Here is a 15,737-nt window from a genome sequence, read left to right on the forward strand (position 1 = left end):
AGGCATATAGTCAACTCCCTACGCATATGACACGCCAGGACCCGTGAGAGCACGTTGTGGACGTGTTTACTTGTCGCCGATTCCTACCCTCAGTCGGCACTCATTAAAAGTGGTCTTATACCTGCATAAACAGTTGCTATTTCAGTATGAATATATTACTTTATATATATGATCAAAAAGCATCTTAGAATGGAAACAGTTGATATCTTGCTCAGCCACCGCAAGGAAATGTGCAATTGACACACTGCAGCGTGCGTTTTCGCTGTCCGTCAGCATACTGTAAGCAGCTTTTGAGAAAGACAAAATGACATCCTCATTTGTCGTTCCTGTTATTGACGTACACAATGGTAATTTCAAAGAACTTTGGCCTGCTATGGTGGTGGCCATTAAAACATCTTCCTTCGTCGCAGTTGATACGGTACGTGAATGATTGTAACGTGGGTAGTAGTCTTAAAAGGTTCAATCAATAGTCGCTAATTATTGCAAATTGTTGTTGTAGGAGCTGAGTGGCCTTGGAAATAGAACATCATTGCTTGCAGCGTGAGTAAAAAAAAAAATATATATATATTCTAACCAAACCTTCCCACGTTCACTTGGAATTCACAGGAAGCTTGGTTTTGTAGCCTTCTTTAATATACTGTCATGAATATTTTATTTCAGGTCTATAGAAGACAGGTACAAAGCGATTTGCCATGCAGCCCGCTCTCGCTCTATTCTCTCCTTGGGAATTGCCAGCTACAAGAAGTTGAGCAATAAGGTGAACCCAAGATGACATATTATCTGATTGCTTTGAATTTGTGACATACATGTCAAATGTAAAATAGCATAACCTCAGCTGAATGGATCTCTTTAGTTATGTTGAAACTTTCAAATCTGTCCTCCTCATATTCAGGCTGAAGACACGTACCTGGTCCAGGTGTATAACCTCACGTTACTGTGTTCAGAGGAGTACATCATAGAGCCCCAATCAGTCCAGTTCCTCGTACAACACGGCTTTGACTTCAACAAGCAGTACGCAGAAGGGATCCCGTATCACAAGGGTAATAATAAGGTAATGATCCCATTTGAGCCTGTCGAGTTTTCACAAGGTAACTCTTCTCACCTATCATCTTTCTGTCAATAAAATACATGCTGTGGAGCTAAGCATACTCATTGAAATTGTGGTGAAACTTGCTTTCATCGGGTCATATCACATATTTCCTCTGGATGTGTCTGGCAAACATTTCTGAATAATCTGCCTATCGTTGTTGAATAAGTTGTTGTTCTTGTTTTGCTGTTGTTCCCTGTTTTTTTTCTCTGTTTCATTTTCTCTTTTCTTTATGTCTGTCCCCTCTTAAAACATTCTGCACGACTACGTTGTTGGTTTAAAAAAAAAAGGTAAGAAAATAAAATAGCGAACCTGTCCTTGTCATGTAGACTTCATGTACTGGACTCATGTTGTTGTATAGCGCATCAGATACCTTATTGATAAATGTTGCGTATGGGACGATACACTAAAATGAGCAGAACCTAGTTTTGAGGTTTCCCTTCTTTCTCTGGTTTGCAAGGGAGGATCAGACAACCACAATGTTCATATCCGGGCTTTATTTACTGAGCTACTACGTGCAAGAAAACCCCTGGTGCTCCACAATGGCCTCATTGATATTGCGTTTCTCTACCAGGTAGGATTTACAGTCACAATTTCATCCATTCTTGTCATCAATTGAATATCTGCTTAAACAGAACAGGTTGTTAATACTAGTTTTGGTTGTCAACTGCTTGGCTACTTTTTTTTTCCAGGATATAATGACATTTTTTATTTTTATTTTTTTTAAGAATTTCTATGCACATCTACCAGATCGTTTAGCCACCTTCACAGCCGACCTCTCTGAGATGTTTCCTGCCGGCGTCTTTGACACTAAATATGTCACAGAATTTGATCTACGCTTCAGTGCCTCATATCTGGAGTACGCCTATAAGAAATGGTGTGTATTTTACTTGCATTGCATAAAATGCTAATATAATCTTGCTCTGAGAATGTAATTGAAAGGATGATCTAATTGTTCTGCTTATTTGACTGCTTGTCCATGTTTCTCTGCTCCTTCTAGTAAGTTGGATAACAGTCGAAATGAAGCCTCTGGTGGGACTGGTCGTCATGTCCACCTGGAATTCTGTCAGTATGCTGGTGCCATGTCCCGCTATGTGGACTACAGAATCTGCCCAATTGGGGCCCCTCATTTGGTGCAGGCTGACATCTGCCAATCCTTTTCGGTTCGTTTCACCTCAACTTTGATCACATTTATTTTAGCCCATGAAATTAGATTCTAGTTAAAAACATGTACTGGTACTCAATATGACAACATTAAATACTCCAATTCCACATTCAAAGCCAATGATGAATTTATAAAATGCCCCAATATTTATTTCTGTCAAGAGTGGGATTGATTCAGACCACTGTGTACAGTGTACAGTGAATGCCAGATTCTCAATGGTTTAAGAAGGCACATGTGTCAAGATCCGGTCCTCGAGGGCCTGCATGTTTTCGAGGTTTCTCTAGTCCAACACACCTGATTCAACAATCAGGATAATTATCAGGCTCCTGCAGAGCTCGCTGATGAGCTTAAATATGAATCAGCTGTGTTGAACGTGGGAAACGTGCAGGACTCGGGCCCTCGAGGACCGGACTTTGACACCACGAGTGAAAGGTCTGCCATCTTTGGACAATCTTCCCATCCTTGACATCAATGTGACATCATTGAAGTTTTATATTCAAGTATGAAATGACATTCAGTTGCTAAAAAATAAAACAAAAAAAAATCATATATCATCATATGGGAAACTTTTATTAGCTCAAAATAGTGACCAGTCAGGATAAAGGACAATGTCTGGTCACCACCACAAGGTGCATAAACTCGTATAATAGTAGCCACATTATTAACTCATTCACTGCCATTGACTGCTATAGACGTCAACAATTCATTTGATCTATTTCTATTAGTTTAAAAAAAAATTCTCCACTTTTGTTAACAAGAGTATGAAAACCTAGATTTTTTTTATTGTACATTTAGAACAGATATAAAAAAATTATTAATCATGAGTTAACTAGTGAAGTCATGCAATTAATTACGATTAAAAAATTTAATCACATGACGGCCCTAATTTTTCATACTTTTTTTTTTATCGCGTCAGGCTGTTAATTTTTTTAAAATTGTAATTATTAATAATTAATCACACATTTTATGTCTGTTTAAAATGTACAATAAAAAAATTCTAGGTTTTCATACTCTACAAAAGTGGAAACAATTTTAAACTACTTGAAATAGTTCAAATGAATTTTTGACGTCTATAGCTGTCAATGGCAGTGAATGAGTCAATAATCTATATGATTTTTATAAATTTTTTGCTGTCAGGAAATTCAACATTTTCACGTCATCAGCTATCCTGTCCTAAATGCTTCCCTATTGGTTTGTCTGGCAGGCATTTGGTTGGTGTTCAAAAGGCACCAAGTGTCCTTTGTCCCACGACACTGACCTTATCATTCTCCAAGATGATCAATCAAAGGATGACAAGAGAAAAAAGAGGAAGCGTCAAAAAAAGAAAAAGAGAGGAGAAGTAGAGGAAGACTCCTCCAATTTAGGAGGTGCTCCCCAAAACAAAATGCCCCATTTGGAATTGAATCCTGAGGACGGTCATGAAGGGGTGACTGCAGAGTGTTTGGAAAGTGCAAATTTGGTAGACAGTAATTCAAACACTCAACTGAACGAAGGCGAAAAGATGAAAACAGGTAGCGAGGAGATCAAATTATGTGAGGACAACACAGAATCAACAAACACTGAGATGATCACCGGAAAAAGTGAAAACAAGGCGGAGTCGGGCACACACCGAGCTGGGTTTGATGCCTTCATGACAGGATACATATTTGCCTACTCATGCACCCTGGCGAAAAAGGAAGAAGTGGATGCAAGTGGAGAGGAGCAGATATGGCTTCCCACCTCCTTCAATAAAATCTACCTTAGCGGCAAGACAGCACCACTCAACATAGTCAAGAGCACCTTCTCCAAGTCGTCCAAGGCCCATCTGCAGAAGATGGAAATGGTTTGGGGGAAAAAGCAGTAGAGGGTTTGAGAGTACAAACACTTAAAGGGGCTTATAAATATACACATGTTATTTTTAGAATGAGGAATGCTCATTGAACCATCATTTTCATTTTTTTTTATTAAACTTTTTTGTTATTATTAGATTGAAACAACCTGCTGAAAATAAAGCAATTGAGTTCTCTTGACTTGTTTGTTTGTATTTTTGGTAATATTATTTTGTGTTTTGCTGCACATATCTACATAATGTATCCCACAAAGACAAGCACAATGTTGGAATCATTGTTTGTAAATTATTGTTTTTGTAGTTTTTAGTGGTGAAGATGAGAGGCTTAGAAACGGAATCAGAGTTTTCAGAATGGTGTTATGCAGCCTTACACTCTTTTTTCCTCATGAACTATATGCAGTAATTAAAATTTTGGCAGGCTATTCTGGAGTGGAATCCTGTAAAGTCCTTTTGGCTTCATTCCCTCCTCGCACTATTTTTAAGCTGAGCAAAATAGACAAAACGAACACCACTCGATTACCACAAACTTATAGTACAAACAATACGTCAATGACTCGAATGGTTGTAATGTTTAAACGGCAGCATTTTCAAAACAGGTACTGTACAGATTGTGGCTTTTATATATTCCATCAAGCAATACCGCCTCCTGTACAGGAGGGGGCAGCATTACATTGTCAGTGTTTACGCAAGCTGCCGTTGAAGAGAACTTCCGGCATGAAAGCGTTGCAATTGCACATTGACAGTAGTTTCAGTGTCAGTCCGCAGATAAACTGTACTCTACTGTATATATTATGATACTCGTAAGGTTGAATAAACTACTCTCTGTGTAGCTAATCTTCTAGTCACTTAAACATTGACTTCTGCGAACTAAAATGGAAAATGATGAAATCGACTACAATATTGTGTTTCCAGATGAAGCGACCACCGGTGAGCATCGTTCATTGTACCCGACACCTGTACTGTACTGTTTCGCCAATGACTTAGCCTAGCTTACGTGCTAATTTATCTCCTATATGCGTGCTTTGTTATTTTTACGTATGCCTAACGTGAGACCAAGAATTAATAATCTCTTCCCCTTTTCTAGAGAGGCACTGGCAGGGAATAAAAGAGCCTGTTGTAATATTGTTGGGATGGGCAGGCTGCAAAGATAAACACCTCACCAAGTACAGCTCCATCTACAATGAACAGGTTGAATGTTTAATTATGTGATTTATTTAGTGTGTGTTTTAAAGCTATCTTACACCTTTACCTTATCTTTTTTTCCCTTCCAATACAGGGATGTGTCACAATCCGCTACACAGCTCCTCTCAAGACTGTATTTATCTCAGAGTCATTTGGATATAAAGAACTTAGACAAACAGCCCTCAAGCTGCTGGAGATCCTCTATGACTATGAAGTGGAGCAGAGCCCCATTTTCTTCCACATATTCAGTAATGGTGGCTTTATGCTGTATCGATACATTGTAGAGCTTTTGCACAAGGACAAACAGTTTAGTTCGCTCTGTGTAATGGGGGCTGTTGTTGACAGTGCTCCCGGTAGTGGGAATGTCCTGGGGGCAGTGCGGGCACTGGCAGCCACTTTGGGGCCCAAAATAAGTCCTGTTTTGAAGTACCTCCTGCTAGCACTCTTTGCAGTGACTGTTTTCCTGTTGCGAATCGTGCTGTACCCCTTGACGAAGTATGTCCACAAGAACCACTATGACGCAGTGCAAGAGAGTCCGCCCGCCTGGCCGCATTTCTTCCTCTACTCTCAAGCTGATCAGGTAATCAGGCCAAGAGATGTCCGGCTATTTGTAGACACTCTCAAGCTCAAAGGTGTTCCAGTGGACAGTTTTGATTTTGTCTCCAGCATCCATGTGAGTCATTTCCGGGAATATCCGGAGCAGTATACATTCAAGTGCCGCAATTTCCTAATTACTTGTATGAAGGACACAGATGGGACACACATAAGAAAGAGGCTCCGGGTTCAGGATCAGTGAAGCACGCAAAATGGAAGTGATGTTCAGTAAGATGGAAATTGAGATCCCAGAAACATTCTACAGGTATTTGATATAGAGCATTGTTTGTTTTGGTTAATCGGACATGTACCATAATTGGTTTAAGCTGTCCTCTCAAACGTTTATTTTTTATTTTTTAAATAACACATAAAACAGGTAGTTGATTCACACTGGATAAATAAGTCTTAATGATAATATAAATTGCATTTAATATGTGTTTGATATGTGATGCCTTGTAAGTTATAGTGGTAGTAGTTCTAAAACCTAATTGTAATAAATATTAGATCATACGTCTGCATTATGTAATCTTTGACATGTATTTGTGATTTTCATTCAAGTTTAACAGTCCCCAAAACTTTATTGGAGAGTGTTGTAAAGTTTAAATGTGGAGTAAAAAAAAAAAAAGCAGGCTTTTGGTTTGTTACTTCCAGAAACTGTTGATGGATGTGATTCACGATTGTTGTTGTGAAAAGAAACTTGCTAAACAATGAATGCACCGTGGATTTAAAAAGTCAACACATCACCTTGGTCAAATGTCATCTTTTAAAATATAAAAAGAATAACAAAGATTAATAATTTGTAATTGTTTTCTAGCATTACTGTAACCTATAACATAAAGACAACTAAGTTGCCCCCCCGCCCAATTTTTTTCAAAGTAATGCGGTGGCACAACTGACCATACACCTACTTATAACTGATAGGTTTGTGTTCACATTAACTCATTCACTGCCATTGACGGCTATAAACGTAAAAAAAATCATTTGAACTATTTCTATTAGTTTAACATTTTTGGTCCACTTTTGTTAACAAAAGTATGAAAACCCAGAAATTGTTTTTATTGTACATTTAGAACAGATAACATTTGTGATTAATCGTGAGTTAGCTATTGAAGTCAAGCGATTAATTAATATAAAAAATGTAAATCGCCTGACGCGATTTAAAAAAACAAAAAGTTGTTTTTTATTAGGGGCATCAGGTGATTAAAATTTGTAATCGTAATTAATCGCATTACTTCAGTAGTTAACTCACGATTAATCACAAATGTTATATCTATTCTAAATGTACAATAAAAAATTCTAGGTTTCCATACACTAGTGGGAAAAAAATGTTAAACTAATAGAATTAGTTCAAATGAATTATTTACGTCTATAGCCGTCATTGGCAGTGAATGAGTTAAAGAGGTCGTCATCCCAAAATATTCTTGACAATAATATGTTGTATGCGCCACCTTCACTAGTCCAAACACGGCATGCTAATTAATATCGCTTTTGTGGAATATCAATTATGCGGCAATAATCACAGTTTCTCAGGGCTCAGGCAACGACCAATCACGGCTTAGTTGTTTGCTCATGTGACATTTACAAACTGAGCCATGATCAGTCGTTACCCGAGTCCCGAGCAACTGTGATGTCATTTTCAGGAGCAAGTGATAAAATGGCTGCCCGCTGAGATGGATAAAAATGGGTGGATTTTGCTGCTTAACTTATGCACACAACCGTCATTCACAGTGCTTTCGATTAATGCCAAATCAAGTTAAGTTGTTGATTTGGAACTTCATAATTCCCTAAAGCTCCTGTTCCAGATGAAGAAGAACACCCAAAGCATGATGCTGCCACCACCATGCTTCACTCGTTTCATCTTGGTTTTATCACATCAACACATTTTCTAACTTGTGTGACTGTTTAGATTTTTGACGGATGAAACCAAGACTGGACTTGACTGTATGTGTGCTCCACAGATGTTGTCTTCTCCTTAACTAATGTGCCTTCAGTGAATAAGAGCGCTAATAAAACATTTCAACCTACTTGCTTGTATTAGGCCATTTTCTGTCAAGACGGAATGTAATTTATTTCAGTAGTTGAATTTAAAAAGTGGAACTAATAAATTCACTGCACACATTTTTTTATGTCCTTAAATTGTCGTCTTCTAATTTACAAATCAGGCATTTATATCGAATATTATTTAGAGTGGAGACTATGTTGAGACAAGAATTGGGGATTTGAGAGCAACAGAAGGCATAGAGGAGGTTCGTTGAATTGAGTGAAGACTTGCAAAAGTAATTAGAACATACGCATGTAAGCAAATGGAATGGTTTCACTTTTGTCGGAATTCCTTTAAACAAGCTTTCAGCATCCATGTTGTAAGTCCTGTCTTTGACTCAGATTGACAAATGAAATGTGTTAGCGCTCCAGACATGACTGTCATGTCAAGAAACGACGGCAGCGTCTGCATTTGTGCACTTTGAGAAAAGCAAAAAAAACAAAAACAAAAAGCCATCTCAGCATTTGCCCTCCCCTCTTGTCACGAGAAGCCAGAAAGCGTTGAAGAGCGTGCCTCTCAATATGTCCAGCAGGAACGCTTGTTGAAGGTAGATGTCATGTCACGTTTGACATTTGGGGAAGTGAGTGGCTGGCTGGCCATTTGTCTCTGCACCCGATCTAGCCCGGGTGCTTCATGAGAAGCTACACAGAAGAAAGAGGGATGTTTGCATATCGGCACGGACAAAATATGATTCTCCCATCCTCCATGTTCGTGTCCTGCAAAGGTTCATCAACTTCACAGGTGTTCAAAACAAATAGCCTGCAGCTGCCTGGAATCTGCATAAATAGCCCTTTTCTTGAATGTAACCCCTTCAACATGTAGTGACTTGACTTGACTTAACCCAGTGGATCCATTATTAACCCTTTATCAGGCAGCTTTTACCGGGAAAGGTGAACATACAGTAAAAATCGGATATTGGCTAACTCTTAACAAAACTATGAATGTAAAGCACACAAAAAAGTTACCCCACAAGTTAATTAGCAGGCTAAATTTATGCTAACTTTATTTAAGGACAATAAGTACCCTTCTAATTCTTGAGGGAGCACAACTCTATTGATTCAATTTCCTAATAAGAAATACCTTTATCCAACTTCTCACCATGTACAATGCAATTACTATTCTATATGGACCATGCACCACCTCTCTAAATTTGTATTTTTCATTTATTTATTTATTTTTACAAACTATCTGTCCTACTGTCTGCTACTGGTACTGCTAGTTCGCTGTTATGTTAAAATGACTGCTATGAAAAGTTTAAAATATCACAAGTGGTAAAATTAAAGTGAAAATAAAAATTTCTTATTAAATTTGACACACTGCAGAGAAGAGTGTTGTTAACAAGTCTGCCAAATTTGAATGGGTACAAAAAACAACAACTTTACCAAGTACTGTCTGTGAATGAAATCAGGCTCCAAATATCAAGACGTTCGCTGAAAGGCTGCAGGGAGATGGGCAATATAAGACAATTTTAATTCGATACGATACTGATGACTTTTTTGACAATTCTTTTTGATAACAATACCTATTAGCTACCAAAACTTTGTGTGTGTGTGTTTTTTTTACCCCAATAAAATAGATTAAAATTGGTAACAGTTGAACAATTTTCATGTGTTTTGTTCATAACATTTTTGTGATGGCAAATTACATTCCCTAATTATTATGAAATATATGTAAATGAGTTCACTTCTGAAAGCACACTTGAAGTTTACAAAACAATGAAACGAGAGAAAAGCTCCCACTGAATAGAATTGTCAGTGTGATGCAGTGTAAAAGGAGATTTTGTTGCTTTTTTAAATGCATCTATACAATTTGTTTTTGTATTGGATTTCATAAGTTAAGTAATTAAAGTAATTTTGAAAGTTAAAATAATATTTTAATCAAATAATAATGTTTTTAATAATAATAATAATGAACGCATGCTCCAATAGTCGGTCACAGTTTTTCTATTTTTGGATAGACCATTTACTGAATATAGAAAGCCAATTTACAAGAATGTTGGTGCATTTTAATGCTGGTGAAGCAAGTCAACCAACCACCAGTTGGACTCACGATCTGAAATATCAAACATACGAACGTCAGACCTTATCCATCCGCCATCCATACAGTACCCCTCTTCTTCCTGAGGAGGGCAGCATTGGCTCACACTTCCATGCTTCTCAAGTAACATATCCCCATCAGTAGCAGTAGCTGGGCTTTAACAAGGCTCTGCAGCATCAGTAACACACTGTAGATCTTTTCCATCGTTTGCATTGCTTTGAGTTAGAGTAGACGTGGGCTCATGCTGCAGATTTGTTGAATATACTGTTCCACAGAATTCCTAAAGTGTCTTTTTCAACTGGTACACGCAGCGGGCAAAAAAAGAGCTCACGATGGATGGTTGGAAGGATGGATGAAAAGACGAGGTTAAAAAAAAGGCCTTGATAGAGGAAATTACCCCACAAAGTTAATGAAGTCTCACAAGCTGATGAGGAGGAAATTGCTGCAAAGCAGGGTCAGCGCTTTCTCTTTAGCCTTTTCCTCTTTTGCAGAAAATGGCTGCAGTCAAGAACCATACTTTTAGAGGACACGGACAACTCTAGCACAGCAATTGAGTTGTGTGTGTGTGTGTGTGTGTGTGTGTGTGTTCGGGGGGGTCTTAGTGCACAATTAATAGTATTGAGTGGTAGCACTCAGCAACACACTCTCAAAATTGTATTTTCCATTCTGACAATCACAATTAATCAATATATGTCATTTGTTTCATTGAGAGTAATTTACAAGATTATAACTTCAGGTTGAAGTTAAATATAGTGAGTGCATGAAAACAGGCGTATTCACTTTCCAGTTGGGTTGATTGGCATTCCCGCCAAGCCTAGCAGAGCTTTCCAAAGATGTCATTCTGGCTTTTTAGTTTAATGTCACTCCCAATAAGAAATGCTTGTGTTCATGCACATGGTGACATTTGGGATGCTGCTCCGTGAACCCGCCTTCAAATCATTGGATCGGTTGTGCACTTTTTTTATCTGACAGTTGCACACATACACTATCAAATAATATCAGATGGCAAAACTCTTGATTCCTTCCCTGTGTTGGTATTTGTAATGAATTTCAACAAAGAATGACATTTTGATTTTAAATTTGACTTGGTATGACTTTTTGGCCAAAGATAAAAAAAATAAAAAATCTGCATATTTTCCTCTCCATTGTGGTTTGTAATCATGTCACAGGAATATCTAGTATAGTAATGTTTTGGCTACAGCATGATATTGAGCATATTGTAAGTCAACACACTCATTAATGTAAACGTTTTTTGTTGTATCCTAAAAAAACAAACCCAACATGGTACAATTACTCTATAATCATTGCCAAGAGATAATACCAAGAGCACAAAATTGTATTTTTTTACAGCTTGATATCCACAGTGATAAATGCAATTTTACACTTGAATGGCAATTAAGTTTTAGTGAGTAAATGTTTGACTCTGGAACAGATTTCTCTGTTTTTATTCATTTCAATGGGGAAATTGACAATTAAAAAAAACACAATAAGTAAACAAACAAGCAGATCAACCACTACCCGAAAACAATAGAGGTTGAATTAAACCAATGATCTCTGGTACATGACAAACATTTTTTTTTTTTTATGTTCGAACCCAGGGTTGTGAGACTCATTTTTGTCATGGCCCATATCGTAGTAATAGTTATGGGCTCTCTTGGAGGGCCATTATGACTGTAAATACATGATCACCTTATCTTATCACATATCCACAACGAATCCATGCACACAGTAACTATTAAAAAAAAAATCTGAATCTAGTAAAAACAATTCTTCTACTTTTCAATTCATTTTAAAGGTGTGGTTGATAACAAAAAAATTATTGAAATATCTCAACGTTTTCAAAAATGAAGACAATTTGCACAGTTTGGTATTTCAGGAAGAAACATGAAGTCAATGCACTTGATTTGCCTTATATATATATATATATATATATAAAGGATGGGAGAGAATAAGTACCAGGTATCGGTATTTTAAGACACGGTTTTTAAGGTCTGTTCCCGGGGGGCCTGAGTTCTGCATGTTTTCGAGGTTTCAATGATCATTTCAGGCTCCTGCAGAGCTTTCTGATAAGCTTGAATATGAATCAGCTGTGTTGGACGTAGGAAACCTCTAAAACGTGAAGGACTCCAACCCTCCAGGACCGGACTTTGACACCACTGTAAGGTATCGGTTGTCACAATGGTGGTCGATACTGGTATTGGCTGCCCTCTTGTGGCCGTTTTACGAACAGGAAATAGAAACTAGATGAATTGAAAAATGCCATTAATTTAATAAATTTTAAGGAAATGCTATAGGTAGGCTTATGGTTTTAAAATTAACTGTCATTATTTGTTTTTTTGGGAAATTGTATGTATAAAAAGTGCTATAGTATCAGTACTCTACTGCCATCAGTCTGAAAAAAAAAAAGGTTTACTTCCAGGGTGTGTCCACCTTTTGTATCCACTGCATAATGTTGGAAAATCAACTTTTTCACGTCACCGTTATATAACGCTATAAGCCCTTGACATACTTATCTCCGCCTCCAATCACACGCTCCCTCAAACTCAGGTGTGTCACGTGGTGTTTACCGTGCGATGTACGCTGTTTTTTGAGAACGTGGCCTCTCCTCGCCTGCGTGCGCCACAGGATCGTCAGGCCTTGTGATCAGGCCGAGTGAGCAGCAGTTGACGCCAAGTAACTCAAGTCAACCCCTAACGAGCAAAATATCCCATAGAAGCCAAGTTTGAGACAGCATGGGGGCATTGGACACACGGAAACACACAAAAAGAAGCTTATGCTTCACGAGCGCACACACCCGTCAGTAGGTCGAAATCCACAAGACCAAAGTCTTGCCGCCTTTGAGTAACTTTAAAAGGTCTCCTGGTGTTTTGGATTGAAGAAAGAAGAGGAAATTGATGTGTGGAGCCTGAGAAGGGAATCCGTTTTTGGAGCAAGCATGCAGGGAGGTGTCCTCGCAATCTACCCCGGTCTATCGCATCCCCTCAGCCCTCTACTTAAGAGCAAAAGAGGCAAGCGAGGCGATGGAATGCTAGATAAAGAGAGAGCGAAAAGGCAGGGAGGCATGGAGAGGGAGGAAGATGGAGAGTTTGAGGAGCGGCAGTGTAGCAGCCCTCAGCGTGTGTGCCTCTCGCAGCCCATTCAAAGCCAGCGTGCGCACGCGTGTGTGTTCCTTCACAGATGTCCTTGAACAGAACCCCCTCGGCTGTGCGGATCCCTGCTGCCACTGGAGAACATTTGACAAGCAGCGGGCTCTTGTTAGAGCGCTGTCAAATTAGAGGTGTGCGCGCGTGTGTGTATATAGGCTACGCGCGTGTGTGTCTTGAGTAAATGTCTGTGTGAGTGTGTTTTTTTAGGTTCACTGTCAAATTAAAAGTTGTAAACAAAATGTGCATGTCACATAGACGGACCTGTCTATCCTGCGGGTAAGCCTCTCGCCTTTTTTTGTCTATTTGCTTGTAGGTGAATGTTTGTGAACGTATGTGCTACATACATTTATTTTAACATCGCTCTTTCATGTCTTTGGCATTCAAAAATATGTCGGAGGAACACACACTCACACACAAACACACATTGACTAACAACTTATCAGGGAATTGCTTGACTGGAATTGTAAGTTTAAAAAGTCATATTTTATAAACATGACAGTTAATTGTAGAGATAGTCGAAATAGTAAAGAAGTAGATGTAAACAATACTTTCAGGACCCTGCATGCATGAGTGTGCGTCTGCAAATTAGGGATGGGCGAGGACCGTTTCAAGGTATCGTATCGGGCCGATACCCGGCCTTATTTCAAGGTATCGGTAATTCACAACAGCAGCCGGTACCAGTATCTCCCGCACACTTGTGGCCGTTTTACAATCAGGAACTAGAAATAAGAAATGATAAGAATAAAAAATTACCATTCATTTCATGTAATTTTATTTATTTCAGGCAGCGGTCAACATAAACAAGACAACCAAAATTTTCCAATAAGTACTTGATTAAATCTGAAATCTTTCTTAAAAATGATCTGTCTTCTTAAATTTTTTTAAATTGTATGTATCAAAAGTACTCGTGGTATCTGTACTTGGTATCGGTGATTACTAAAGAGTTGTACTGGTATTGTTCTGGGGGAAAAAAAGTAGTATTGACCATCCCATGCGGATGTTGCAAGACAAGTTTTAAAATGATTACATAATTTAGGGATATATTGATTACATTTGTACGTGTGAATATGCATAACAGAAATAATAATAATTAAAATTGATTAAACCTCTGCCTCTAACACTACATAGCTAACTATGAGGCATTGCTTCTCATAGCCAAACAATAAGTAGAGATAGTCAAACATTCTAATAAATGACATATGAGGGAAATAATCACAATATGGGGGAAAAAAAAGTTGAGCCTTTGGAGGAACGCTTGTAACAGAAAAGTCAGTCAAAAATAAACAAAGATAAAGCATCAACAGAGTAAAAGGTCATATATGGTCGTTATTAGCCAAACGATGGGTTAAGACAATGCATAGATAAACATCAGAAAGCATGTTTTTACAGTATCATCATTGGCCATTGGTGTGTGAATGGGAAAATGTGAGGCATTGTAAAGCGCTTTGGGCACCATATGGTGTAGTTAAAGCGCTATATAAAAAGCAGCCCATTTACCCTTAACAGTTACATACATACTCTACAGAGGACTAGTCTATAGGTTTTGACATGGACATACACTCTAAAAACAGTTGGGTTAAAAAATGGACCGATCCTCTACATGGGTCTATTCGTCCCAACTCAGAGTCAAGACATGGGTCTTTTAGTGTAAAACAACTCATAAATATTGGTCAAATCCTTTATTTTGGGTTAAAAAAAAGGGTAATTTTGTATGAAACAATACAGAAAGTTGGGTCAAATTGACCCATAAAATGGATCGGTCCATTTTTGAACCATAAATGGGTTACTTTTGACCCAACTGTTTTTAGAGTGTAATGTTCTCATACCTCAAGTCAGGCTAAAAAGATGACACTGAGGAACACACTTTTTTTTTTGTTACTTAGCTCTGACAGCTGTTATTAACTAATGTTTGGGTGAGGAGAACAAATCAGACCTCAGTTGTTGTCTATCACGTCAAGATTTTGAACTGTAGATCTCCATTTTGAAAAATATGAAATATAATAATGCGCTTTGTAATGTGCTTTTTTATATATTAAAAAAAATGAAATTAATATTGACAAGCAATGAAATATGAAAGAAACAGGCATGACTGCAATGATTATTTCACACACAATTTATTTATATATTTAATTTATTTTTATTTTTTTACAAAGGGGTATGGCTACTACCTTTTAATTCCTTTGTGGCTATCATTCTGTTTGAAGATAGTGATAGTAATAACCAATTTGGATCTGCACATACCTGTCTCAATTGTGACTGTACAAACAAGTTGCCATGTAGCTGTCGACTAAATCATGAGTCCAATCATATAGTCAGCTCTTTTGACTACAGTCGTACTATTTTGCTTATCTGGAGGGTAAGCCGTGGAAGGGGAAAAAAACGAGTGGAGTTTTGGAATGAGCATGCTAATTTGAGTTTCAATCAGCAGAAAAATCCAACACAACAGATTTTTTTTCTTCCAATTTGTTCCCCAGTGTGTTTTCTCAAGAGTGTATTTGTGTAATAGTATTGCTCCACTAAAGAGGCTAATGTTACTTTGCCTTCATTAAGAATTTTTTTTAATGATTTATGCAGTTGCCGGCTGACTAATATCTTTAGAAGTTTTCCCCCTTATCTTGTAGCTGGGAGGCCGATTCATCTTAAAGAGTGATGAGGGG

The 15,737-nt window shown here is 38.0% G+C and overlaps 2 protein-coding genes across 2 annotated transcripts; both read left to right on the forward strand.

Annotated features, from left to right (window-relative positions):
- The first annotated feature begins 45 nt into the window (after positions 1–45).
- On the forward strand, positions 46–4,261 carry toe1 (target of EGR1, exonuclease). The gene is made up of 8 exons (XM_086079016.1): positions 46–418; positions 500–540; positions 661–757; positions 893–1,051; positions 1,548–1,661; positions 1,816–1,964; positions 2,088–2,250; positions 3,457–4,261. The coding sequence occupies exons 1-8, from the start codon at positions 305–307 to the stop codon at positions 4,093–4,095; spliced, it is 1,476 nt and encodes a 491-aa protein (XP_085935142.1). The 5' UTR covers positions 46–304; the 3' UTR covers positions 4,096–4,261.
- Positions 4,262–4,789: 528 nt separating this feature from the next.
- tmem53 (transmembrane protein 53) lies at positions 4,790–6,597 on the forward strand. The gene is made up of 3 exons (XM_086078127.1): positions 4,790–5,007; positions 5,165–5,268; positions 5,357–6,597. Exons 1-3 carry the CDS (start codon positions 4,953–4,955, stop codon positions 6,056–6,058), a joined length of 861 nt encoding a protein of 286 aa, XP_085934253.1. The 5' UTR covers positions 4,790–4,952; the 3' UTR covers positions 6,059–6,597.
- Positions 6,598–15,737: the final 9,140 nt, after the last annotated feature.

This window comes from Leptonotus elevatus, chromosome 1 (genome assembly GCF_054856555.1).
Source record: "Leptonotus elevatus isolate MCC_2025b chromosome 1, RoL_Lele_1.0, whole genome shotgun sequence".
NCBI classification, from domain to species: Eukaryota; Metazoa; Chordata; class Actinopteri; order Syngnathiformes; family Syngnathidae; genus Leptonotus; species Leptonotus elevatus.

Bases quoted from the DNA above. Each gene is read 5' to 3' on its own strand.
- toe1 (XM_086079016.1), top strand. From the start codon at position 305: ATGACATCCTCATTTGTCGTTCCTGTTATTGACGTACACAATGGTAAT. The intron at 541-660 runs GTGAGTAAAAAA...ATTTTATTTCAG, and splicing joins AGAACATCATTGCTTGCAGC to GTCTATAGAAGACAGGTACA. The intron at 1,965-2,087 runs GTGTGTATTTTA...TGCTCCTTCTAG, and splicing joins GAGTACGCCTATAAGAAATG to TAAGTTGGATAACAGTCGAA.
- tmem53 (XM_086078127.1), top strand. From the start codon at position 4,953: ATGGAAAATGATGAAATCGACTACAATATTGTGTTTCCAGATGAAGCG. The intron at 5,008-5,164 runs GTGAGCATCGTT...CCCCTTTTCTAG, and splicing joins TCCAGATGAAGCGACCACCG to AGAGGCACTGGCAGGGAATA. The intron at 5,269-5,356 runs GTTGAATGTTTA...CTTCCAATACAG, and splicing joins GCTCCATCTACAATGAACAG to GGATGTGTCACAATCCGCTA.